At 38.7% G+C, this 26,303-nt stretch overlaps 1 protein-coding gene and 1 long non-coding RNA gene across 4 annotated transcripts in view; one reads left to right on the top strand and one right to left on the bottom strand.

Annotated features, from left to right (window-relative positions):
* ARID4A (AT-rich interaction domain 4A) overlaps positions 1-6,531 on the bottom strand; it is a 65,011-nt gene extending 58,480 nt beyond the window's left edge. For both annotated transcript variants that reach the window (XM_043556255.1, XM_043556256.1), the window contains exons 1-5: positions 6,303-6,531; positions 5,161-5,217; positions 3,063-3,173; positions 1,460-1,525; positions 372-462 (exon numbers count right to left, since the gene is read on the bottom strand). In XM_043556255.1, the coding sequence (XP_043412190.1) occupies positions 372-462; positions 1,460-1,525; positions 3,063-3,173; positions 5,161-5,166 (274 nt within the window). In that variant the 5' untranslated portion in view covers positions 5,167-5,217; positions 6,303-6,531. The remainder of the gene's footprint in view (positions 1-371; positions 463-1,459; positions 1,526-3,062; positions 3,174-5,160; positions 5,218-6,302) is intronic.
* Positions 6,532-6,639: 108 nt separating this feature from the next.
* LOC122469152 lies at positions 6,640-25,527 on the top strand. 2 transcript variants are annotated; one of them, XR_006293396.1, is made up of 5 exons: positions 6,640-7,148; positions 8,292-8,345; positions 11,076-11,158; positions 16,733-16,928; positions 25,179-25,527. It is a non-coding gene; the product is annotated as an uncharacterized LOC122469152 (long non-coding RNA). The 2 variants fall into 2 exon arrangements; XR_006293397.1 differs by lacking the exon at positions 16,733-16,928.
* The last annotated feature ends 776 nt before the right edge of the window (positions 25,528-26,303 follow it).

The raw sequence follows: 26,303 nt of genomic DNA, 5'->3' as shown, positions 1-26,303 counted from the left end.
TTTTGAAAGCGAGAGAGAGAGAGGGAGAGGGAGAATCCCAAGCACGCTCTGTGCTTTCAGAGCAGAACCTAACATGGGGCTCGAATTCAACAAACTATGAGATCATGACCTGAGCCAAAGTCAAGAGTCGGACTCTTAACCAACTGAGCCACCCTGGCACCCCAGGTACCTTCTTGGATCAAATAGCCACAAGTGACCAAAGAGATATTATTTTTGTTACCAGCAGCCATCATTAAAATTTCAGCCAACTATATCAAGTAAATTGACAGTAAATAATACCTATTTCTGCCAACATAATGATTCAGTGTATTTACAAAATAAAAATATATGCAACTCCAAATTAAATCCTATGTATTAAATGAACTACTTACCCACAGTATACCAACTAGCATCTGTCAACTTGCTGATAATAGCTTCCTGAAAGGATCCATCAGATGTCCTTGTTTCAACAATAGCTCCAACCTAAAACACAAAATTGAAATTTCATTATCAAATTTAAACAGACCAAATCACTCCCATGAACTATATGACCTGGGTTAAAATAAATACATTTATGATAATTCTACCTTATATACACTGACTTAGATCTTTATCATTTATAGCACTCATGTATTTATCATGCAATCTGAACCCCAAAATGCTTTGGCATTAGTAAGACAGTTGTTATTATTATCCTTATTTTACACATTGAATATTGTGGCTCGGATGAGAGGATGAGAACACAGTCTCTTAAGTATTACTTCAGAGCTTTTGTACTATATCACATTGCCTTCAAGGGAATTGTGTAATATAAGAATCAGAAAACCATAAGATAGCAAAAGTAGCTTCAATTTTCTTTCACAGAAATATTGAATACTGGATTCACCATTCATATTTAAGGGACCTTTTAGATAAAGGTTCACCTGAGGAGAGAGGGATGGACCAGTTGACCTTCTTTCAGCTTCCAGACCTTTGTCTATCAGATATTAACCGAAGTGGTACTCTGACATAACAAAGATTTATTACATAAACTTAGAAATGTTTGGCCAGAACATGGATGGAAAACACAATATAGGTACTCACTAAGCTAAATTATGAAGTCAACATACTTGGTAACTTAGAACAACAGAAGATTCAAAGTTATAATGCTAGTATATTATTTAGCAGAGATATTAAATATCTCTGACGACAATGTAAAAAAAAAAGAGGTATTCAATCTATGAATTAAAAACAAAACGTGGCCGAAAACTCATGTTTATATATACACTAAAATTACTGTCTGTAAGATGATTTACCTTTCTAAAGGATATAGCCAATGTAACATCATAACATATTAACTCTACAACATTTCATTTGTATTTTTGTTTTCTGATTAACATACTTATAAATTTTAAAACGGTCTACAAATATAAAATTTAATAATTTACTGTATGTATTTGTGATTCATGGTTTCAGATTTTAAACTGAAGAATATACGTACTCTTAAAGGACCCTTTACTTGATCGTCCTGCACCAATTGTGTAGTATTATCCTGTTTCAGGAGTACCTGGAAGACATTTTGTACAATAATTTGCATGTTAACTTTTAAAACAACATGTTTATGATGTCTTCAATCTATGCTTTCTTACCATCCTGTGGTTACTTCTGTTTTAATACTTATTACATTGTCTAATATTTACGTTTATTGTCTCTCTCACTAATTGTGAGCTCCTTGAGGGCTACAATCCTCCTTCGTCACTATAACCCCAGCAGTTAGCAAATGTCAATGAGTATTACAGGCACTTCATAAATGTTTGCTGAATTAATGAACTATACAAGATTTATAATTTGAAGTGATTGCTATAAAAGTTTAAAACTGCCTTCATTGTTCTTTATCAACAAGTTATAAAAAAACAGTATCAAACATTATTGCCCACATACAAGGTAAACAAATTAAAACCAGAACCCTGTTGGTCCTTTATAAAGTAAACTGAAATAATAATCATGATATGTATTTCACATACAAATAAGTATTCTTTTTTACTACAGATTCTCCCAAATATATACAGGGCAATCGTTCAAATAGATCAAGTACCCAAATATGAAAATTGAAATTCTATATAATGTATGTATGATAAGAGCTCCCCAATCACTGTATTGACTTTAAGTAAGTATATCTAGAGCCACAATACTAACAGAAAGTTTAAGCTCTCAAAGAAGTCCAAGTAAATATTTAGTAGTCAAATCCCATATAGCTGACATGGTAAAAATGCCAAATGAAACAAAGAAATAAATGTCAAATGATATCTTAACAATACTTGAAGAAAAATTCCACCAGATCAAAATTGAAACACAAATCTCATAATAATCACAGATAAATCTATTTCTCTACCACACAAATCATACTCTTCTAATTCACTGGTTCTCAAACGTCAACATGCAGCAGAAACACTTGAAGGGCTTATTAAAACACAATCACTGGACTCTACTGCCAGACTTTCTGACTCAGTAGGTCTGGGGTCAGGGCCTGAGAATCTGCATTTCAAACAAGTTCCCAGATGAAGCAGATGCTGCTAGTCCAGGGCCACACTTTGAAAATACCTGCTCCAGTTCATTTACCCATTCAACTATTTTTAGTGTCTACTATGTATCAAGCACTAGTCTAGGTGTGTAAGTGATCAGGTATGTAACTTTTTTCTGGTCATAAAAGGACCTTAAAAATAAAATTCTTAAATCATTTTTAACATGGTCTTTAAAACAATTCCACTAAATTATTTTTCCTAATCACTTGAAATCATCTCTACCTGAACATTATGAAAGGGGAGAAGAGAGATCACAGCCTAAGTAAGCATGCCACAACAGCAGAGAGCCAAATAAAAGGAAGTCTCATGAACGTGGTATTTTCAGAGAAGCATTTTGGAATAACTTCTCATTTCGAGTTCTTTATTTCTCAATTCTTAATGTGTTTTTCCTATAGATTTGTATATAACAGTGCTTTCACATAATAATGATTCAGGAAGTCATGATTCAGTAAAATGTTGATTTGCAGTCTCCCCCTCCCCAACTCTCCTCAATCCAGGTTGCATGAAAAAAAACAAAATTACCTTAACTTTTACCAGCCTTTTCACAGTCTTAATTTTTGCCTCACAGAAGGCACCTCGGTACTTGGCACTGACATCAGTTCCCACTGTCAGGTAGGCAGGCTCATCCGCCGCCTGATGAAAGAACACAAAATGTGAATGTCACTAGTATTTTCCCCTACACTCCAACCTTAAGCCACATTAAAAGGTTCTACATTTAAAGTGCTAAGAATATTAACAGTACTGTTTATTACTAGCATTAATAATTTGGAAAATACCCCTTAAGCAAGCACTTGCATTCCCCTACTGCATAAACTATATCCTGACAACAGAAAACGTTTAAGTTCTTAGTAACTGAGAAGTATCAGCAAGGAAATATGATAATGTTTTTTCTTCCAGATGTAAAATGTTTCAACAATTGTATAATTTAAGAAATGAACACATTAAGAAACAAACAAACAAACAAACAAACAAAAAAAAAAAAAACCGGGCACCTGGCTGGCTCAGTTGGTAGAGCATGCGACTCCTGATCTCGGGGTTGTGAGTTCAAGCCCCATGGTAGGTGTAGAGCTTACTTAACAATAATAATAAAATTAAATTAAAAATACAAAATAAAAAAACCTCCAAAACCAGAAAATGTATACTCATAGTAAGTGTCTCATAAAACTTTGAGTTATTCACTTATGGCCTCCTGGAAATTGTGTTTTAAAATTAGAAGAAATATCACTGTTAAGATTAATACTAACAAGACATGGTTAAATGTTTAATAATATAGCTACATTAAGGCAATATCTCTTTGGACACAGTATATCTGCATAGATAAGAAATGAAGCCAATCCTTTTGATAAGGAGAGCATTATCTGGGGGAATCGTTAGCTAAAAGCTACATATTAAAAAATCTAAGTCTAAATTCAGCTGATGAATGCAGAGATATGAACTGATGGCTCAAAACTTGGAGCTGTACCTAATTTATCACACTAATCTTCTTGGTGTAGAAAAAAATAAACTTTACTAAAAAATATCTACTTTTTAGCAAATGGTCATGATCAGAATGATACATTGAAAGATGTGGCAAATTTCATGCTACCATTCATCTTAATCTTGATGGTAAGAGAATGATAGCTACTCTTTGTCATTTTACCTTTTTTAAAAAGTTAAGTGTTTTCATATAGGCTCAATTCAATGGAGCTAACACTGCTAAATGCAAAGGTAACAGTGTACACTTTAGAAATGATACTTTTAAGTAGAAAATGATGTTTCCTTTTCCAATAAGTTTTTCCAAGTAACAGTAAAAGAAAGTAACATGTCATTTCCAGAAGATAGGAAAACAAGAAAGTTTAGGGGAATGCTGTATTTCAGAGCTTAATACACTGAGACAGTAAATGAGTAAGGAATCAAATACCTTTTAAAGTCAGTGCATTTACAGATAATGCAAATTGAAGAGGAACACTCTGGCAAATAAATATCTGATCTGAAACATTCAACGCCACTGCACTACACAAACCTATACCTTCCTTGCCCTTCAAACATCACATACAATGTTTGCACTACTAGCTGTCTTCAGAAGAGTATCTTTTCAGGTTGCAGTATGTTTTAAAATATTTACTACAACAATTGAACTGAAACAAAACATTATTAGCTTTAGTCCACCTTCAAATATTTTAGCTACAAAATTTCAGAGAAGAGCCGATATGATATCTCCCTTGCACAATCCACATATTCCTTCCTTAGAAAATCATGCTGGCATTGAGGAAGAAAAAAATTTCAAAAAATCCCCCAAAGAACCAAACAGGACAAAAGCTTTACTTCTGCAAAGGCTGCTGCCAACACAGGAAGTGTTTAAAAATACTAGCCCAATGGACAACAATGGAAAGGCTGCACCAGCCTTTCCAAAGTGCTAACTGCTTCAGAGAGGGGCCGGACTGACTGCATTAGACACAATGATCATTTCTCACTCTTTCAACACGTCCTCATTTTCAGAAAGCGCTGCTTAGTAGAGGAATCAATTTCAAGTAGCGAAAAAAAAAAAAAAAAAGAAAAAGAAAATGACATTCCACAGCAGCAGCCTCACGACAAGCAGTGTCCAGGGCACGAGGTTCAGAGCAGCGTTGACTCCACTTACCTTCATTTTCACTGGCGATCTGTGGGGTTCCAGCTCAGCGAGCTATCTTCTCCGTCGCTAGAATCATGGGGAGGGGAAAGACAGGCACAGAATCAGTCAACAGAGGGGAGCGACCCAAGGAAAGAAAGTAAACAAACGCCAGCGGGGAGGGGCAGAACCCTAACCAGCGAAGGGAGCCGATCCCCCGGAGGGCAGCCAGGACGCAGGAGCTGAGGAAACGGCGAGAACCCCTCGGGCGCCAAAGGGCAACCCGTTCCTCCCCGGAGTTCGCCAGCGGCCCACCGCGCCCCCGCCTCGCTCGCCACTTTGACCCGGAATGCTCAACTCGGAGCCCCAGGTCGGAGCGCTCTGGAAAAGAGCAGGGCGCCGTTTGGGCTTCTCCAGGTTCCCCCCAGGCGCGGTAGCCGAGCTTTCGCGCGGCCGCCCCCCTGATACCCCGACTTCGGCCCGCGCCCCGCCTCCGCCGCTCGGCCCCCTCGGCCCGCCCCGGGCCCGCGGTGGCGGCAGCGGAGTGTCACGGCGCCATTGCTCTCCTTCCTCCGCTCTGCACCATGTCAGAAAGGAGAAGCGCTTCTTCACCGATGGGGCAGGGGCCGCGGCCTTCAGCCCGGAGGCGCGAGAGTGAGGGGAGACCCGCGCGAGGGAGGGGGCTGGAGGGGGGGGGGCGGAGAGGAGGAGGGAGGTGGCCCGGAGAGGGTGTGGGAGGGGAGGGGAGCCGCACAGCGGCAGCCGCCGCCTCCTCCCCGCGCCCGCCTCAACTTTTTGTACAGCCCAGAGTGGTACCTGCCCCTGGCCCCTCGGGTCCAGCCACAGACTGCACAGGAGAGGACGCGCTGCGGAGTTGGGGGCCGGCTCCCCCAAGCAGCCCGCTTCTCATCGCACGGAAGCAAACTTAGCGGCGCGGCCAGCCCCACAGCCATTTTCCCAGGGAAGCAGCCGAGGAGGAGGCTGCGGCGGCGGTTCCTGCAGTTGCTGCCGCGGCTCCACGACCTGCCCCTTCCCCTGCGCTCGCCGCACCGCTTGCCCAGCACCCCCTCCCCACCTGCGAAGCTTCCAACTGCACCGGGACCCCGGGCTGCTAGCAGCACGAGCTGCTACTGCCGCTTCGTCCACTCAGTATCCCCCACTTCCCTTCTCCTCACCTACTAACTGCGGGTGAAGTGCGCGCTGTCAGCTTCCGAGTCCTCCGCCCCACTGACCCCCGTGGGCCCCCGTCCGGGCAGCACCACTCCCGGCCGCGGCGGCAGGTCCTGCGCCCGGTTCCCCACTCGCCCGATTTACTGCCACAATCCACCAAATAACAAGCTGTTGAGCAGACTCGCTTCTACACGAACTCCTATTGGCTGCTCATGACGCCGAAGAGCTTTGGATTGGAGCTCGCTACCTGCCGTCCTCATTGGATGTAGCTAAGAAACTTCACGGATTGGTGCGAAAAACAGCAGGTAGGACATCTTCCACTTATGATTGGCTGTCTCCGAAGGCTAACGTTACTGGAGAATTGGGTATTGAGTAAGCAGGTTCTGAAAAATGATTGGTTGAGACGACTCCGGATGTGCATGACTGAGCACTGATTGGTAAATTGAAGGGTCAGGAAGAGCAGTTCGGCACGAGGATTGGCGGCGAAGTGTCCCATGGAAACCGAACCCGGAGCTGCGGCCAGCATTTGCACGGGGGCGGGGCAGGGTCTTTCCAAGGCGCCTGCGCTAAACCGGCTTCTCGGCGCCATTTTGTCTGAGCGGCGGTGGTCGCAGCTCTATCGCATTTTACGTTTCTGGCGAGACGAGAGCCGACTGTGTATCCTGTAGATTCATTTTAGTGCGGCACCTATCCACGGTTCACTCCAGGACAGCACCTTGTGAAGGTCGGAGGAGTCGCGAACCTGTCAAAAGGTCGGTTGGAAGCTGTGGCTGTCCGAGTGACTAGGGGATGGCGCAGCTTTAGCGGCACCGGCACCGGAAGTGGACGGGCCGCGCGGCGGCCATGGCAAAGTAAGTTCTCCCTGCGGCGGGGTGGGGAGCAGGGGGCGGGATGAAAGGGGGCGAGGCCTCCTCTCCCGCCGCGCGCGAGAAAGGGGCGGAGGGGACGTGCACGTCTCTTTCTCCGGGCTGATCCTTGGCACCCCTCTCGAGAGATTTTCTGGATTCTCCTCTCTGATCAGTTCTTCCTCCCTTTGGAAGTGCATTTCGCGAATTTGTCATATTCCCTACCCAAGTGCCAGCTCTGTGGGCGCCTCATTAATTAACACGGGGAAGGCAAGGTGCTTAGACCTAGCTGAGTCGGGAGAGAGGTTTCCGCGTGCTCCTCGCGCGATTAAGCTTTGAGGAAGCTGCGGAAAGCAGCGGGTTGTGGAATCCACCAGCTGGCCCAGAGCCTGCTACTCTAACCTCAGGCGGCTCTGCCGCTTAGCACAAAGCGTGTGCTACTTTTTAAAAAGGAAACAGTAGTGGTTTTGTAGGGACTGAAAACACTTTAAATAAGAAGACCTCCCCGATAGGACTTTGTTCAGGGCAGCCATTGATTTTGTTCTGTTAGCAGAATCTTTGTGTTCTGTTAAAACACATTTGAAATGGTGGAAACGGAGTATTAATTGGCAAGTTCTAAAGAATGAAATAAGGAAATGTGAAATATCGTCGATAATCCACGCTACGTTTATTCAAAATTAATACCTGACTAGATTTTTGCAGTGATCACTGCAGTGATTTTTCTCAAAATTACTTACTAAGAAAATGGGAGTGTAGCTGTTTTTGAGTGACCTAGTCATGCTGGTCTAGGTAGCTGTTTAAACTTATTTTCGTTAGGGGCGCCCGGGTGGCCCAGTCGGTTAAGCCTCCGACTTTTGATTTCCGTTCAGGTTCTGATTTCACAGTTCCTGAGTTCCAGCCCCACTTGGGCTTTGCGTTGACAGCAGGGAGCCTGCTTGGGATTCTCTCTCTCCCTCTCTCTCTCCCTCTCTCTCTGTTCCTCCCCTACTTGTGCTCTCTCTCTCTCTCTCTCTCCAAATAAATAAAAACAAGCTTTAAAAAAAATTAAACTTAAGTCTTGTAGTACCTTTGTTACTGCTGCATCGGTGGGGATCCAGCCTAGAAAATGGCTGTATGATTTAATCATTTATTGTGGATTTTTTTTGGCAGGTGGTCTGAAGAAAACCAAAATCTCTCAGTGACATATCCTAAAGTATTACTGAGGTAAGTTTTAATTTCTGTGAATAATCTTTAGAATGGGTAGACTTAAAATTTTACAGACCACTGTTGTCTGCCAATAAAGCCATAAATACAAAAAGGAAGAATGGTGGTTGAAAGAAGTTTGGTTTGACCAGGGGTTTAAATGAATCTGTAGGGGCGCCTGGGTGGCTCAGTCGGTTAAGCGCCCCACCTCAGCTCTAGTCATGATCTGACCGTCCGTGAGTTTGAGCCCCGCATCGGGCTCTGTGCCGACAGCTCAGAGCCTGGAGCCTGCTTTGGATTCTGTGTCTCCCTCTCTCTCTGCCCCTCCCTTGCTCATGCTCTGTCTCTCTGTGTCTCAAAAATAAATTAAAAAAAAATAAATAAATAAATAAATAAATCTGTATAATTAGCTTCCTGATGTGATACTGTAGAATGAAATCTCAAAATTAGTACATGTTTATGAATTTACCCATTTGTGTAGTTCCCATTTCTGGATTTTTTTGAGTACTTAATATTTTTGTCATAGAATAATATGAACATTTTCATGGTTTTTTTTTTTCCTACTTAAAAATTTGGCACATAGAAAAAATATGTTAGTAAAAGTTTAGAAGTGATTGTTTTTTTTTTTCCTTAAGAAAATTATAAAATGATACAATACTGCTGAACTTCCCAGGGAGTAATCATCTATAATTCTACTACCAACTTATACTATCTGACCCAAATAATGCATGTCACTGGGCATTTGGAAATTACTAAAAAGCCTAAAGAAGAAAAGACCAGTCTCTTGTATTTCTTCCACCAAAAGGCAATTATAGTTTATGTTGTAATTCTGTGTGACACAGAGGGCTCTTTATTTTTCATCAGTGTTGTTTTATAAAGTAAAGGTCATTTTAGTCATGGTTATCTTGTCACTCATTTTTTTCTTTATAGAAAAAACTAAGAACATAGGAAATATTTTGCACTTTTCATAGTTGCATAGTCTTCTGTAAGATAGATATAATTTATATAATTGGATGATATTTTAATTTTTCTATAACAGCAGTGATAGAATTGGTATCTTGGTGCATGTTTTAGAAAAGATTTTGTCTGAGAACGGACTGTCTGTGGCTAAAATTTTTAGGCATCTAGATCTTTCTTTACATTCCTGGTTATTTGGAATAAATCCCTAGAAATGGGAATAAGCTAAAAGGATTGTGCATTTAAGGCTTTGTACCGCTGCCCATCAGAAAGCTTTGCTTTTACTGTACCTACATTTTTTGTTGTTCTTTTTCCGTTTATTTTTTCCCTCAGTTTTTGTTTTGTTGTGGATTTCTTTTTCGCTTTATTTTTTAAATTTTCTCTCGGGTCTTTTATTCAAGTAGAATTATAATTTTTAAAATAAGTTTAAGAATTTTTATGGGACCTTACAAGTGATTTTTTTAAAACTAATTTATTTTTCACTCTGAAATAGGTAGGCGTTTGTATAGTGGAACATTTTGCTGCACAGAAGTGACATTTAGAGGATACTAAAAACTACTGTTTTTATGGTATAGTTTATTTTATGTTTCCTCGAAGCCTTCCTTAAAGTTTTCCATCTTTATGGGCATTTTCTGTGTGCTTTTTTACCCTCACAGGAACCTTTATATGTCTCTCATCACATTTGCTGTGCAGTTCTTAGGCTCTTCCCTAGTTTGAGACTCCATTCCCAGAGGGCAGCAACTGAGGTTTTAGTCGCTGTTATGTTTCCCTACTTGATACATGATAGGTGTTCTGTCAGTCTTTTTTATGAACCTGTATGTGCTTTTGTAAAGTATATGAAATAAACCAGCCTAATGTTTTCTTTAACAGTAATACTCTTCTAAGAACTTGTAATGTGCCACAGATGCTGTATTAGCCTTCAAAATTGTTTTAATGATCCAAATACTTGTTTTAACATTGAATTGATTTGTAATTGCTAATACAACATAGATTTAGCGAGCCCGGTAAGAATCTTAAGGGCATTATGATCTCTTAATGGGAGGTGACTGTAGATGAATATTAACTGAAAAGTCACTAGACCATCTCGTAGGTATTAATGAGAAAAATTAATTATGATTGATTTGTTTTTTTGTAACCATTGAGTCCAAACTATTAGAATAATGTTCCTTACAAAAACAAAATCACAAAAATTTTTAAGTGTTTCTGTGATAAAAAGGTATTTTGAAGGCAGAATGTTTTATTTATTTGGGCAAGGCTTCAAACAAGGCTTTATAATTAGCTTCTTGAGGTAGTATTTTACACTGAAATCCCCAAATTAGAACATTCCAGTGGATTTGTTTACCCATTTATGTGGTTCCCATTTCTGGATTTTTAATGATGGAACACTCTGAACATATTCATGATTTTTTTGAGCCCATGTTAAAATAGGTGACAGAGGGGCGCCTGGGTGGCGCAGTCGGTTAAGCGTCCGACTTCAGCCAGGTCACGATCTCGAGGTCCGTGAGTTCGAGCCCCACGTCAGGCTCTGGGCTGATGGCTCAGAGCTTGGAGCCTGTTTCCGATTCTGTGTCTCCCTCTCTGTCTGCCCCTCCCCCGTTCATGCTCTGTCTCTCTATGTCCCAAAAATAAATAAATGTTGAAAAAAAATAAATAAATAAAATAGGTGACAGAGATCTCATCAGTGAAAGTGTTTAGAAGTGAAATTTTTGCTTCATTGTTTTTTAAGATTATTAAATAGACTATGTTCTGAGGATTGTGTCATACTCAAAACTAAAGGAAGTCTTTGTTTTTTAGAATAAACCTCATTTTGTGGGAAAATGAAGGAAGATGTTCCAGTTTTAAAAGACCTGGATCTACTGTTGAAAATTCTGTTTCTGGTATGTAGTTTTACTTGTCTTTTATTTAGTAATTAAGATCAGTAGTTAGTATGTTATATACATATGTTACATATGTGTGTATCTTGAAAAATGATAGAATTTGTTTCACTGTACAGTTTCTATAAATGTCTATGTTGAGAAGTAGAACAGATTGATTGCTGTGTTGAACATACCTGCTTTGCTAATGGTTTTGTTGTTTTTTGGAAAGTTACATAATTTGCTTTTTTGTAACTAAGCTATCTTTGCAATCCCTGTGTGGTCTTTTGCCCTATTGGTAGTCACTGCTGATTTTATGGCCGTGTGGAGGCATAGATTACTGGGTGTTTTCACCCATAATGTAGACTAGAGTGAAGGCATATTTTAGGATTTGGGTACACGCTGATCTAGGGATCTGCTTATGTTCCTACATGGCAAGGATCTATGCTAAAGGAGCTTACTATTAATAAAAGAAAGAATATAATTAAACATGTGGAAAGTTAATGGAGTTATTGCAAAAGATTCAATCAGTGCAGGAAAGTTTTTAAAGATTTAAATCATGGCTTACAAGATAATTTATCAAAGTTCAGTATACAGTTGAGATTTAATTGTTTTTTAAAATACAAATTGTTGGGGTACCTGGGTGGCTCGGTTAAGTGTCCGACTTCAGCCCAGGTCATGATCTCGCGGTTCGTGAGTTCGAGCCCCGCATCGGGCTCTGTGCTGACGACTCGGAGTCTGGAGCCTGCTTCAGATTCTGTGTGCCCCCCTCTCTCTGCCCCTCCCCTGCTCATGCCCTGTCTCTCTCTGTCTCAAAAATAATAAAAATATTTAAAAAAAATAAAATACAAATTGTTTTATAATGCAGAATGAAAAGAAATTTGTTTAGTGATCATTGAAGGTTTTTCAGGGCTAGTGAGAGATCATTTGTAAAATTAGAAGAAAGGAAGATCTCGGACTTTCTTAGTGGGTGGAAAATGGTGATTAAGAACGTAATTATATAAAGAAAGTTATGTTTGGGGAAGTGAATAAACCATTTCGGAGAGGATAAATGACTAAAGATTACATTGGAAAAATTGCATGAGGTCAGCTTGTCAACATTTCTAGAATTAGCTTCACATCGATTGTGTGGGGTGCTTGTCCTCTATACTGGTTTGGGAACCTTGTGAGGGCTTTGAAAGCTGGGATGTGAGCAGAAAATAAAGATTATTTTGTTTTAGTCTCACATCTTAACAGATCACAATGCAACTAAACCCATCTCTTTTAATCCCACTCTGATAACATTGGTTTGTTTTTTTTATTTTTTAAGTTTGTTTAATTTGAGAGAGAGCGTGAAAAGGCAAGTGGGGGAGGGGCAGAGAGAGGAGATGGTGAGAATCCCAAGCAGGCTCTATATCAGCAGCACAGAGCCTGATGGCAGAGCTCAAACTCAGAAACTTTGAGGTCATGACCTTAGCCAAAGTCAGACACTTAACCAGCTGAGCCACCCAGGTGCCCCTAACGTTAGATTTTTTAAATGTCCTTGTCCTTATGCATATTTTTCTTTATTATTAATTTTTACTTTTTTTTTGTTCCTTTAACGTTGTAATAAGCATTCAGTGTGACCACACAGTACCCATTATAATTTTGATGTGTGAAAACAATCCATCAAACTGTTTTATCTTCAGCTTCATTTTTGTATTAATTGACCATTTAGGTTTCAGGTTTTTCAGTATTCTGCATTTATCATCTATGTGCATATGATATTTTCAGTCTTTTGGACCATTGTTTCAGGATTGATTGTCACCCTCTCTGTGACATTAGCTACCTGAATTGGGTAGTATATAATTATAATCACTTTTGCTAATTTGTAAGTGCAAAATATGTCGAGCTCTCCTTTTCCTTGTGATATTTTTGTTGTTAACTAGTGAATTAGGACCTTTTTCTGCAATTTCAACTTTTTTTTTTTTGGGGGGGTGGGGGACAGAGAGAGACAGAGCATGAATGGGGGAGGGGCAGAGAGAGAGGGAGACACAGAATCGGAAACAGGCTCCAGGCTCCGAGCCATCAGCCCAGAGCCTGACGCGGGGCTCGAACTCCCGGACCGCGAGATCGTGATCTGGCTGAAGTCGGACGCTTAACCGACTGCGCCACCCAGGCGCCCCTGCAATTTCAAGTGATTCTTGGTACTAGACAAGTTCTCTCTTTAAGATCTCTGTCCATTTATGTGAGAGTCTTGATGTTTTATTTCTTTGAGTTGTTTATATAATATTTAGTAGTAATTGGCTGCAGATATTTTTCCTTATAGATTTCTTTTTCAATTTTAGTTATTTTTGTTGAGGGTTTTTGAATAGGCACAGAGGGATATGATGTACACAAAATGTACTATTTGGAAGTCACTTGGAAACAGTGTCCAGTGTGACTGAAGAAATGATACAGGAATTGGAGGTAGGGAGACAAGATATTTTTGCAATACATCTGCATGCATGAAACTAGAGTCAGACGGAGAGAGGGGAAGGAATAAGTGAGCAAGAAATTTGAGGGGAAAAAAGAGTTGACAGTATTTGATCTCTACTTGATTGTAGCAGTAAAGAAGAAAACAAAACACTCAAAATTTTAAAGAACAGGGAATAGTTCATACCATTAACAAGTTTTGTAGGTCAGAAAAAGACACTGATGTGTAAGGAAAATGAAATCAGTTTTAAACATGCTAGTTAGAGCTTGAAATGTCTGGTAAGCATTTATTCTTCTTTTATCAAAGTGCCTCGGAAGCCCTAATTGGGACAAGGCATATGATGGACCTTACATTGTTTTTTATATTTTGATTTCTAATTCCATTCTTCTATTAGATTTTAGTGGTTTTATCAAGTCTTTGTTTCTTTTTTTTTTAAGTTTGTTTTTGTTTTGAAAGAGAGCATCAGCTTGAGTGGGAGAGAGGTAGAGAGATGGGGAAAGAATCCTAAGCAGGCTCCATGTTATCAGCATGGAGCCTGATGTGGGCCTCAAACTCACGAACTGTGGGATCATGACCTGAGCCAAAATCAAGAGCCAGACACTTAACCCACTGAGCCACCCAGGCGCCCATATCAAGGCTTTCTTACTTCTGATTTTTGAAGTACAACTTGGCTGGCTCAGAAGAGCATTCAACTCTTGATCTTGGGGTGCTGAGTTTGAGCCCCACATTGGGTATAGAGATTACTTACATAAGTAAGTGAACTTTAAAAAAAAGTACAACTTGAAATGAAAAATTAAAGTGAATTAATAAGTAAAATAAGTGCAGGGAAATCAAATGATTTGCATACTAAAGGAGAAGTTCTTCATTATTGAAAAAAAATAGTTTTAAGGTAGCATCTTACAAAAATACATGTATGCTTTTAAATTTTTTTTAATGTTTATTCATTTATTTTGAGAGAGAGAACCAGGGAGAGGGAAAGAGAATCCCAAGCAGGCTCCACGCTGTCAGCACAGAGCCTGACTTGGGGCTCGATCTCAAACTGTGAGATCATGACCTGAGCCAAAATCAAGAGTCAGTTGTTTACCCAACTGAGCCATCCCAGTGTCCATTAAATTGTTCAAATATATGGGGTGAAATATTTTTCCCTCCTCTTTCCCAGTGGACTAAATTTTGTGTGTTTTCTTTTAACTTTAACAAAATACAGAGAAGTAACAGATGTGTGTGGAACATGAGTGTTTAGCCAAGATTCTTTAAATATCTAAAATCTAAGTAAAGATGTTAATTGTCTTGTTTTCGGAAACCACTTTTATTTCAAGAGATGAAATTAAAGTGCTCAGTGTAAGGAAGGGCTTTAACAATGAGAAATGTCAAAACATGTAATAGGCTAATTTTTGAGTGTTCTTCAAGAGAAAGAGCTTACTTTTATCAGTTAATCTCCCTTGGTGTCTCTGCCCTTCTTTTCTTAGGGTTTTAAAAAATGTTTTCTGCTACTTACCAAGGAAAAAGTTATTATTTTGTCTTAGAAAAAACAGGCTTTTTAAATAATAGTTCTGTATCAATCACAGTACTCAATTTTTTCCCTCTTTGTTTCTGATTAGCCTTTTTAATCAGTTTTTATAAAACTTAATCCATTTGGGATAATATATGAGGTTATGAAATTTGAGCCACTTCACTATATATATCAGGACTCTCCTTAGGGTGCCTGGGTGGCTTAGTTAGTCAAGCATCAGACTCTTGATTTTGGCTCCCGTCATGATCTCACGATTCTTGTTGGGCTTCACACTAAGAGCAGGGAGCCTGCTTGGGGTTCTCTCTCTGTCCCTGCCCCACCCCCACTTAATAAAAATAAACTTAAAAAAAAAAAGCTGTCTTTGATCTCATTTAAATAGGTATTTAAAACTCTTCCCATCATATTGCTAGCTTTGAGTTACAAGACATAATCTGTTTACAAATTGAGGAAAAAGTAATACATTTAGAAATATTTGTGCATAAGTTTTCAGCATTTTTAATTTGTAACAAATACGTGGTTTTGTGTATGTTTTCATTGCTTTTTATTAATCCCTTAACTTTGGTACCTTTTATTTTTCAAAATAAGTGATTGGAGCTACCTGCATGGGATTTAGGCCTTCACCATGTCCCCATTAGAACCATAGCTTTTAAAAGTAGTTTAGGGAGGGGTGCCTGGATGGCTCAATTGGTTAAGCATCTGACTTCAGCTCGGGTCATGATCTTGTGGTTGGTGAGTTTGAGCCCCGTGTTGGGCTCTGTGCTAACAGTTCAGAGCCTGGAGCCTGCTTCGGATTTTGTCTCTCCTTCTCTCTCTCTCTCTCTCTCTCTCTCTCTCTTTCTCACTGCCCCTCCCCCACTCATGCTCTGTCTCTCAAAAATGAATAAATGTTTAAAAAAAAATTTAAAAAGTAGTTTAGGGAAAGCAAAGAAGATACTTGCAGCATTAGAATGTGTAGCTGTTGGGGCGCCTGGGTGGCGCAGTTGGTTAAGCGTCCAACTTCAGCCAGGTCACGATCTCGCGGTCCGTGAGTTCGAGCCCCGCGTTGCGCTCTGGGCTGATGGCTCAGAGCCTGGAGCCTGTTTCCGATTCTGTGTCTCCCTCTCTCTCTGCCCCTCCCGCGTTCATGCTCTGTCTCTCTCTGTCCCAAAAATAAATAAACGTTGAAAAAAAAAAAATTTTAGAATGTGTAGCTGTGGCCAGGCTTTTTGTGAGATGGGTGGTTTAGAGCACATTTCTTAATTTCTCTGCCTCATCTGTAAAATGGGGAGGATATGAGTAGAACTGCCCTGACAGTTTAGTATTAAATGAGTTAGTACATGTAAAGTGCTAGAATAATGCCCAGTGTTTAGGAAACATTCAGATATTAGGTGGTGTTAGTGTGTATAATGCTGTTACATAGGGCCTGTCATTCTAGCAGCTTTTAAAACAATACATTATATTTCCACATACAAATAAAGCATGTAGACTCTTTGCCTCCCATTCTAGACCTTACTGAATGTCATATCAGTCTGTCTCTAAACTAATTTGCTGCAGTCACACTAAATCTTTCACGGCTCCCCTATACAAACTCTGTGTTTTCCGTGTTGTTTTTATTCATACTTTCCCCACAATCTAGAATGCCCCCCAATCAACACTAATTTTTTTTTTTTTTTAGAGAGCAAGCACATGTAGGAGAGAGAATCCCAAGCAAGCCCCACGCTCAGCATGGAGCCCGACCCGGGGCTCAATCCCACAACCCTAGGATCATAACCTGAGCCCATAATCAAGAGTCAGATGCTCAACTAATTGAGCCACCCGTGCACTCTGCAAATGCTACTTTTTGAGTGAAATTTTCCATGATCCCTCTTTAGGTAATTTGTCCCTGTGAATTTCATATATTTTCTCTTAACATGATTCCTGTCACTTTCTATATTACATTTTAGTTTCTTATTCACTCACATGTTCTTCACTAAGTTAGGACAATACCTTATCCATCTTTGTAAGTTTAGAACCTGTCATAAGTGTTGGCACTTAGGAGGCACTCATTTGTGGAGTGGAAGTTTGTAAAATATATAGCAAGCTTAGAGGTGATATTTAATGAATGAATGCATGCCAGTAAAAATGTGCTTTGTCAGTGTTTGTACACTAGGAGCCTCTTGCCTGATCAGTTACTTAAAATGAGATCGCTTGAGGTTTTAGGAATTGAGTCTGATTCAATGTAGGGAGCAGAGCACTATGGGGATTATCCACAGGTGAAGAATTTTCATTGGAATGTTTTCATGCCATTTTTAAAAGTATATCTAATGAACCACCAGAGGGACTGGGGGTGGTGTTGCTGTTGTTGTTGTTGTTTTCATGGATGTACCCACCCACCAAACTTCCTTATCACCAGTGGTCCAAATTTATTAAAAGTTTGGCCAGGACTAAGGGTACATCTGCTGCCAATAACATAATATACAAACCACCTGGCTCAGTCGGTAATCTCACTTTACAAATACATTTTTTCTTATCACCATTATGCCTCTAGGCATGAAAGTAGAAGTAGTCGGAGAATAGAAGCTGGAGAGATGTTTCTGAGGACACTGATCTTTGGTTACTATAATGTTGATAGGGTCTGGCCTCTAGCTTTAGAAGAAATGGGACTGGTGGAAATGAGTTAAGGTATCAGGCTGATATTAGGCATTCATGAAGCTAAAGTGGCAATTATGTTACTCTTAGCTCAAAAATTCTCAGAATTTCTACAGTAGTTCAGTGGGATGTTGGATTGAATACGCATCTTAATATAGGAACGCTGGATTTGAAAACCGTATGTTCTCTGTTCTAATCATAAGCATGTTCTCATTGGCTGTGACCTGGGATACATTACTCTGCTTGAGTGTCTGCTGTTAGAGATAAAGGGCACGGGCCTAGATACTTACAGCTCTTAATGTACTTAAATCCAGCACCATATTTTTCAAATAAGAATTCCTGAGCACACTTCTGATATCTGTGTCTGAAAGGTTAACTGATTGATATTTAACAACCCCTGAGAATCTGAATCATTGAGGCATTGACTCAGTAATTTTAGCACTTAACGAAGTTGCTGCTATTCCTATCTCATAGGATCAAATTCTGACAGAAGCTTTAATGTCCTACCTACCTCATTGTTGTAGTTAATAGGCATTCTCATTATTTTCATTGTTTGGCAAAACAGATATTTGAAATAATAAGGAAGATCACTAATGAATGTCATAGTGAAGTTTCTGTTTTGTCTATGTATGTGTACTGCCCACACACAAAACAAAGTACAGCATACTCCAATATTTTCTCCTGTATGTTTTTTTTAAGTCTGTTAGGACTGACAAAATTCATTTCCTGACTTACTGTGGATCTCAACCTGCTTTTTGGGTGGGAAGAATGGACTAGATAATAATCCCTTACATCCCGTGTTAAATATTCACTAGGCACTTCGATACAATGTTGTACTCCTAATTGTGATAGCTTAAAAGTTAAGATACAAATTGTTACCTGGAAATGCTTCTAGTTTCAACAGCAGCGGGATTGGGGTAGGGTGGGGAGCAGCTGAAAGACATGGTGTCATGGGGTATGGGAGCAAGGGGGAGTTTTCATTTTCTTTTCGTTGGTTTATAATATGTTTGGTAGTGTGTTTTTGAGTCTGCTGATATTAATGGCCCACTTAGGGACTTATATTTATTTGTATTTAGGGATACCTTGAATCCTCTGGAAACATAAACAAAAATCTCTTCCCCAAGTTGGTTCCTTCAAACAAAACAAGCTGTTTTTTTGTTTTTGTTTTTATTTTTTGCTTTTAGTATTTATGTTTGTTCAGTTTATGTGCTGTCATAAAACTGCCTGCAGTGTTTGTATAATTTTGGTGACTTAGATCGTGGTACACAAGACAGGGAGGGGATTTTTATATGAGAGAACACAACAAAAATAAAAGTCATCTTCCCATTTCTTATTCGTTTATGTACTATGTGATACTGTCCTTAAGACCTTTAAATTGCTGAGGGAACCTTGGTAACCAAGGTAAATTTTGTCTGTTTTCCTCTCAAATGTGAAGTTCTGCATTTTATTACACAGTCACGAAAAACTAGTCTGTTACCAGTAAGTCCGTAAACCACAGAACTTGCTCCTTCCTATATGCTGCCAAGTACTTCCTGTTTTGTCAGATTTCCATTTAGGGAAAAGAATGGATTTAAAGTAGCCTCTCCTGAGTTTTGTTTAAAGCGTCTCTCCTGAATTTCATTTTGGAGGCTGTCCAAGTATCTAGATGGGGGGTGGGGGGTGGCACATCATGTCTACAATGAAGTCATATGTCAGAAAGCTTCATTTGGCTTCATATCCTGAAACAGGGCTGCCAGGAAGGAAAAGAAACTTTTTGTTGTCAGAAATAATTAGTGCATGACTTGCCAACATTGAGGCTTGCCTTTAGGCTTTCCATGTCAAATGTGTGTCAGGTACTGAATGAATCATTATATTGCCTGTGAAGGAAGAATCTATGTTCATTTCTAGTAGACTTTTTCCTCTAGAAACACATAAAAACTTCCATTCAGCCACACATTTAATCCTTTTTCCATAGGGACAGGTTAAAGGTCAAGTGGTGATTCAAATAGAAATTGGCTACATTGTGAATATTGAATATCTTTAAGGGAAGCGTTAACAATTCTTTTGCAACTAAAATGGTAAATAGAACATTTAGCTATACATTACAAATTATCTTTTTTTATCTTATGAAATGAACTTTTAATTAGGTGTTAATAGAATGTGTTAGTGGAACATATTTTCAATGTAAACCTGAATCCCTTCCTATTGATGGTAAGGGAATCTTGTATTAAGGTTCTTTTGCAGTGGTGGGACCAAGTTCTATGAAATTTCTCTGACCAAATTAACCTGACCTGCCTTAAGTCAGAGCTGTTTCTCTTCGTTGATCCGTCAGTAAAATATGAAAGATGCTGTTTAATCCTTGAGCACTTATGCTTTGTGTCCACCCTCATATTGGAAATGTTCAGAAAACTGATGCTCAATCGTAAGATATTCAATACCATCTACTATAAGGTTTCTACCAGAAACTTCCCTTTTCATCATCTAGATACATATTCCTATTTCTGATACTTGTATTTCTTTAAAAATCCAGTGAAAGAAAAGTTTCATCAGTAACTGTCAGTCCCTATAGCTTCATCCTCCACTTTGCTCTGTAACAGAAATCTCCTCTCTTGAAACCCTTTAACTGTTTCGGTTAGTTCTTCTTTTACTAACCTGTGTCTAAATCAGTGATTCTCAAATTTTAGTGTATTCATAAGCATCACACCAGATACTTGTTGAAAATACAAATCCTGGGCCTCACTTCAGACCTCGTGAATTCAAATCTATGGAGAATTCTTAGGCATGTGTTCTTTGAACCAGATGGAGAAACTATTATCTACTCCATGCATTCCCACTGTCATCTAGATTATGTTCCTCATAATCTTATATTGGTTAGACTTTTTACTTTGTTTCGGTTAGTGGCATCTCAGAAGTTTTTTTCTGGTAACTATTGCCATCTGTAGTTCTTCTCCTAAATTCACCGATTGGAGAGTTCATCTACCAGATCTCCAGGAAACTGCCCCAGATTCTCTTTCTTGTTTGTCAGAATTTATCTTCTTCCCCCTTCCCAAAGCACACATTTGTAGTTCAGTGGATACATACAGTATATGTTACTCATACTAAAACATGCATACATATTCTGATACAATTATCTCTGCTTTTCAAAAGTCTATATCATACCACATCTCTTTTAACAAAAGACCTACATTAGTACCCATTTTTGCTACCAAAAGCCAGAAAAGACTAATACAGTTTATTTTCAGGGGCGCCTGCATGGCTCAGTCACTTAAGCGGGTCATGATCTCATGTTTCAGGGATTCAAGCCCCACGTTGGGCTCTGTGCTGACAGTTCAGAGCCTGGATCCTGCCTCAGGTTCTGTCTACCTGTCTCTCTGCCCTTCCCCTACTCAGGCTCTTATCTCCCTCTAAAAAATAAACATTAAAAAAATTTTAAAAAGAAAGGTTATTTTCAGGGTTTGGGAATGCTCAAAAATTTTTCAATGTAAATTAATGGTAATTTCTTCACTTTATGCCATTTTGGCTTATGAAAGGTTTTGTAGGAACCCTCTACTTCATACTTTTCTATATGGCAGGGGAAACTTGTACCTTGCTAATGATTTTTAAATGTGTTTTTCTTACCAGGAAAGGAATTATATCTTATTTTTAAACATTTTATATATAATCTTTCCTGGCAGTCTGATACACTTCAGGCCTCCAAATGATTGCTTGTTGCCGTCTAGTTGCTGCTCACCCAGACCAGTCTACCTACTAAAGGTGATGAGTTATCCTCTTTATACCTACAATTCTTGTATACCATTTCCCTTTCTCTAAATTATCAGTATTTTCTTGGTGCTGTTGTAAGAATAATTCTCTCTTCATACATTGGTCTTAAAGCCTTGTTGGGTTTTCGTGGTTAAAAGTTTTTAATAGTTCCCTTTCCCATATCAGTTGTATAGTTGAACTCCTTTATTTAAAAAAAATTTTTTTTTCAACGTTTATTTATTTTTGGGACAGAGAGAGACAGAGCATGAACGGGGGAGGGGCAGAGAGAGAGGGAGACACAGAATTGGAAACAGGCTCCAGGCTCTGAGCCATCAGCCCAGAGCCTGACGCGGGGCTCGAACTCCCGGACCGCGAGATCGTGACCTGGCTGAAGTCGGACGCTTAACCGACTGTGCCACCCAGGCGCCCCGAACTCCTTTATTTTTAAATGAATTTTCCTAAAATGCTATTTTGTTTCCACATAGTAAAAATTAAAAGTTCAAATCATAAATTTCAAACACAAACTCAAGCTGTATAAGGACCCCTTTACTCTTCAGCAGCCTTTATGCATTAACTACAGTACACCAGCGTTTACTTTTTAAGAGTTGGTGTTTAGGAGTAGAGATACATATAAGTAAGGTAGTTCCCTCTTAAAGGGGTGGGATAGTTTAAGAAGGAATATTAGGGGGGTTTTTTGTAGTATGAATTGTCTGTTTAAACCTTTTGTCCATTTTTAAAAACTGGGTGGTTTTCTTAATTGTTGAATTTTGAGAGTTCTTTATACATTCTGAATACACATCCACTGTCAGATGTGTGATTTGTAAATATTTTCCCCTTAAGAGTTTGTCTTTGTTTATTCATTCTCTTGGTGTTTTTAGGAGAGCAGCTTTTAATTTTGGTGAAATTGAGTTTGTCAGTTTTCATTTATACATCATTTGGTATGGTATCTAACCAAGAATTTTTTTTTAAACCAGTCTCAGAGATCTTCTGTTTTCTTCTTAGAAAGTTTTAGTTGAGTTTTGGTATATGGTCACCTTGACTTACGCATTTGGTACAAGGTATGACTTGTTTTCTGGTGATTTTGCATATAGATGTCCAGTTATTCCAGCACCACGTGTGGAAAAGCGCTGTCCTTCTCCACTGACTTCCCTTTTCCCTTTTGTCAATTGACCATATTTGTCAGTCTCTTTTAAGACTCCATTCTATTCCATTAATAATGTTTATTACATGAACTTTATATTATAGTAAGTCTTCAGATCAGGTGGTGTTGGCCTTGTCTTCTTATTCAAAATTGCTTTAGCTATTCTAATTCCTTTTCCTATATAAATTTTACAAACCACTTGATTTCCTGCCACCCCCAAAAAAGGCCTCTTGCAAATTTGATTGGGTTTTACATTGTATCTATAAATCAGGTTAGGGAGAATTGACAGTGCTGAGCCTTCTGATCAGTTTATGTAGTTCATTGTCAATGTCACCATTTTATAATTTTCAACATAAAATCTTATACAAATTAAAGTTTATACCTAAGTAAGTATTCCTGGTTTTGATGCCATTGTAAATGGTACATAATCCTTATTTTATAGATGAGGAAATTAAGTAAGTTGCCCGAGGTGACACAGTTATTAAGTGACAAAAGCCAGTTTGAAACCTACATTGGCTTATCAGCTGCTGTCCTGGTTTTAATTACAATGTTAATTTTTTACTCTGAAGCTCTTGTGATTAGTGGTAGCCGAGAGGAAGCTCTTTTTTCTTTTATCAAGAAAAATCCTGTCATTATAGTGCTTCTATATAAATAAAAAAAAAAAAAAATCCCAGGGAGTTTATATATTTTCTGAGTTTGGGGTTTCCAGATCTTTCCAAATCATAAACCATGCTCATCTTAGTTTTAAAAACCCCTGATGGATACAGTTTTGATCCAGTGTTTTTAAATAGTATGCATATCCTGCAGTTAACTATTATGAATTATTTCAATATTTTAAATATGTACCTGTAGATCAGATTAAATGAGACCAAAGAAGTGAAGGCATTTGATTCTTAGTAGATGTTCAATAAATGCTAGTTAAATCTAAACAGGTAAGTTTTGAAGTACCCATTATTTCTAATGTCATCTAATGTAATGTTATGCAGAAAAATTTGGCGTTGAAGGTAAACTTTAAATAACCCTGTACTTTCCATAGGGATACACAACTACAATCTTTTAATAAAAGTAATTCAAATGCTCAAAAAAAAAAAAAGTATCTTTAGCATTTGAATGCCTACTGTGTTGCTGCTCACACCCAGTGGATACAAAGACAGGATTTCTTGAACACCTCTCCCATGGGCTGGGATGGTGGGGAGGTACACTTAATTTATTAAAGTGAACACCTTAATAGATGCACACACAATATCAGTGGTAGAATAAAAGTTTTACTTGGTGGGGGTTAAGAGTAGTTGCACTCATACACATTTCAGTTTTGGAATTCTTTTTTTAAAAAGAAAATAGTTGGACCACTTTTATAGGACACACATAACAGGGCCAAGAGGGAGAAATCTGACAATCACTTTAGAAGGCTTTCTTTGGCAGGTGGTGGAAGTCCTTAGGAAAACCACTATTAAATAGCCTAAGCATGGCAAATACAATGTAGGACATGACAGAGTGCAGGAATGCAAAATAAAATAGGTCTGGGTTCCATTTCCAAAAATAAGGAATTCAAAATTTAGAGAATATCTGAATGTTCTACATAAGACTTGATTTTTTAATTAAAGGGTATTTAATCTTACTGTATTAAATTGTCTTGTACTTACAGTGCAACAGCTGATGATATTCACATTTCCTAAAACTTTCTATTTAAATCCAAGTTAGTTAACATATAATGTAATAATGGTTTCAGGAGTATATTTAGTGAATGATCAACTTACATATAATCCAGTGCTCATCCCAACAAGTGCCCTCCTTAATGCCCAGCACCCCTCCGGCAAAGTTGTTTGTTCTCTGTATTTAAGGGTCTCTTAAGGTTTGTCTCCCTGTTTTTGTCTTATTTTTTTCTTCCCTTCCCCTACGTTCATCTGTTGTGTTTCTTAAATTCATGTATTTCTCTTTCTCTGACTTATTTCTCTTAGCATAATACATTCTAGTTCCGTCCACATTGTTGCAAATGGCAAGATTTCATTTTTTGATCATGGAGGAATATTCCATTGTGTGTGTGTGTGTGTGTGTGTGTGTTACACACACACACACACACACACACACACTATACGTACACACACATACCCCACATCTTCTTTATCCAATCATCAGTCCGTATGGCCATTTGGGTTCTTTCCATAATGTGGCTATTGTTGATAGTGCTGCTGTAAATATAAACATTGGGGTGCATGTGCCCAAGATTTGATTTTCATTTGTGGATTTTCTCTAGTTTCTTAATAGCATTTGGGTAAGTGGGTGTTTTTACAAAATGAGAAAAAAAACATTAATTTGTAATCTTAATTTGAAGAGTAAAACATACTGGGGCACCTGGGTAGCTCAGTCAGTTGAGCGTCTGACTTTGGCTCAGGTCATGATCTCACAGTTTGTGATTCCAGTTTGTGAGCTCCAGCCCCGGATCAGGCTCTGTGCTGACAGCTCAGAGCCTGGAGCCTGCTTCGCATTCTGTGTCTCCCTCTCTCTCTGCTCCTCCCCTGCTCACATGCTGTCTCTCTCTCAAAAATAAATAGAGATTTAAAAAAATCTTTTTTTAATAAAAAAGAAAGGAAAACATACGACCTACAACTGATTTTTCTCTTTTATTTTTCAGGTCCCTTTATGAATGATGGAAATAGAAGCAAATGGATAGTCTTAATCAGATAAGTGCTTTAATAGTCTAAATATATTTTTTATAATCCCTAACCTAAAACTTGATTCTTTAAAACATTTTTGATTTCTCTTTTCAGGTGCCCATATCAAGAGAGTTTACAGTAAATAAGGTACTGGATCTTTTCTGAAAATAAATTTATAATCTTATCAAAGTAAAATGTACCAGCTTTTTTCCCCCCACAAAGGCTAATCAATATTTCAGTGGTGCAATTACAGAGTGCCTCCCACAGTTGAACCTAGATTATTAATTTTATATATAATATGTATGAAAGTCTCATAGCTGAAATAGGTATATCTGTTTATACAGTTTTCCAGTTATCTATGTTACAGTATCTATAGTTTTTAGGTGGCTTCTCTCTTCAAAGTTAGAAATTTCTTTAGAACCAGTGTCTATTCTTTTAAAGGGCTTTTTTTTAGCTATACTGATGTGAATTTTTTGTTTCAAGGAACCTCTGTATGCCCATCATGGGGCTTGAACTCCCCACCACCCCTGAGATCCAGAGTCACATGCTGTACCACCTGACCCCAGGTGCCCCTATACTGATGTGAATTCACAGCACAATAGAATAAAATGTAGCAGGTAGTTTTATTTTATATAAAAGCTGTGGTAATGATAAATAATCTTGACTTGTTTGTATAGTAGTTAGCTACTCATGTCTAATGATTTGCTATTTGAACTACAGAGATGTTCAAAGTCCAGCAGTATCCTGCTGCTAAACTCCAATGGGTACATGACCTTCTTAGGAAAGCATGACAGTTGAGAGTGATACTGGCATGAACCCAGTAAAGGGTGTGTAGACTTGGCATACTTGGCCTGAGTTACAAACTGTTTCTTCCTGCTTTGAGTACTGTTCAGGTTATGACAGTGGTTCTTACAGGCCTCAATACCAATTGTAGTCTAACTTCTTATTTAGCATAAATCTGGGTACTTTAGTTGAACTTTACAGATCAAGAAATTTTTGAAGTGACAGAATAGGGACTTTGTGGCTCCTTAAACCCACTCCTCACCGCAATAAAAGGGAAAAAAAATTCACTTTTGAGCCTAAAACCTTTCTTATGTGTCACA

The sequence above is a fragment of the Prionailurus bengalensis genome, chromosome B3 (assembly GCF_016509475.1).
Source record: "Prionailurus bengalensis isolate Pbe53 chromosome B3, Fcat_Pben_1.1_paternal_pri, whole genome shotgun sequence".
In the NCBI taxonomy this organism is placed as follows: Eukaryota; Metazoa; Chordata; class Mammalia; order Carnivora; family Felidae; genus Prionailurus; species Prionailurus bengalensis.
Note: the sequence above shows the minus strand (reverse complement) of the source record. Positions and strands in the feature narration are given on the sequence as shown.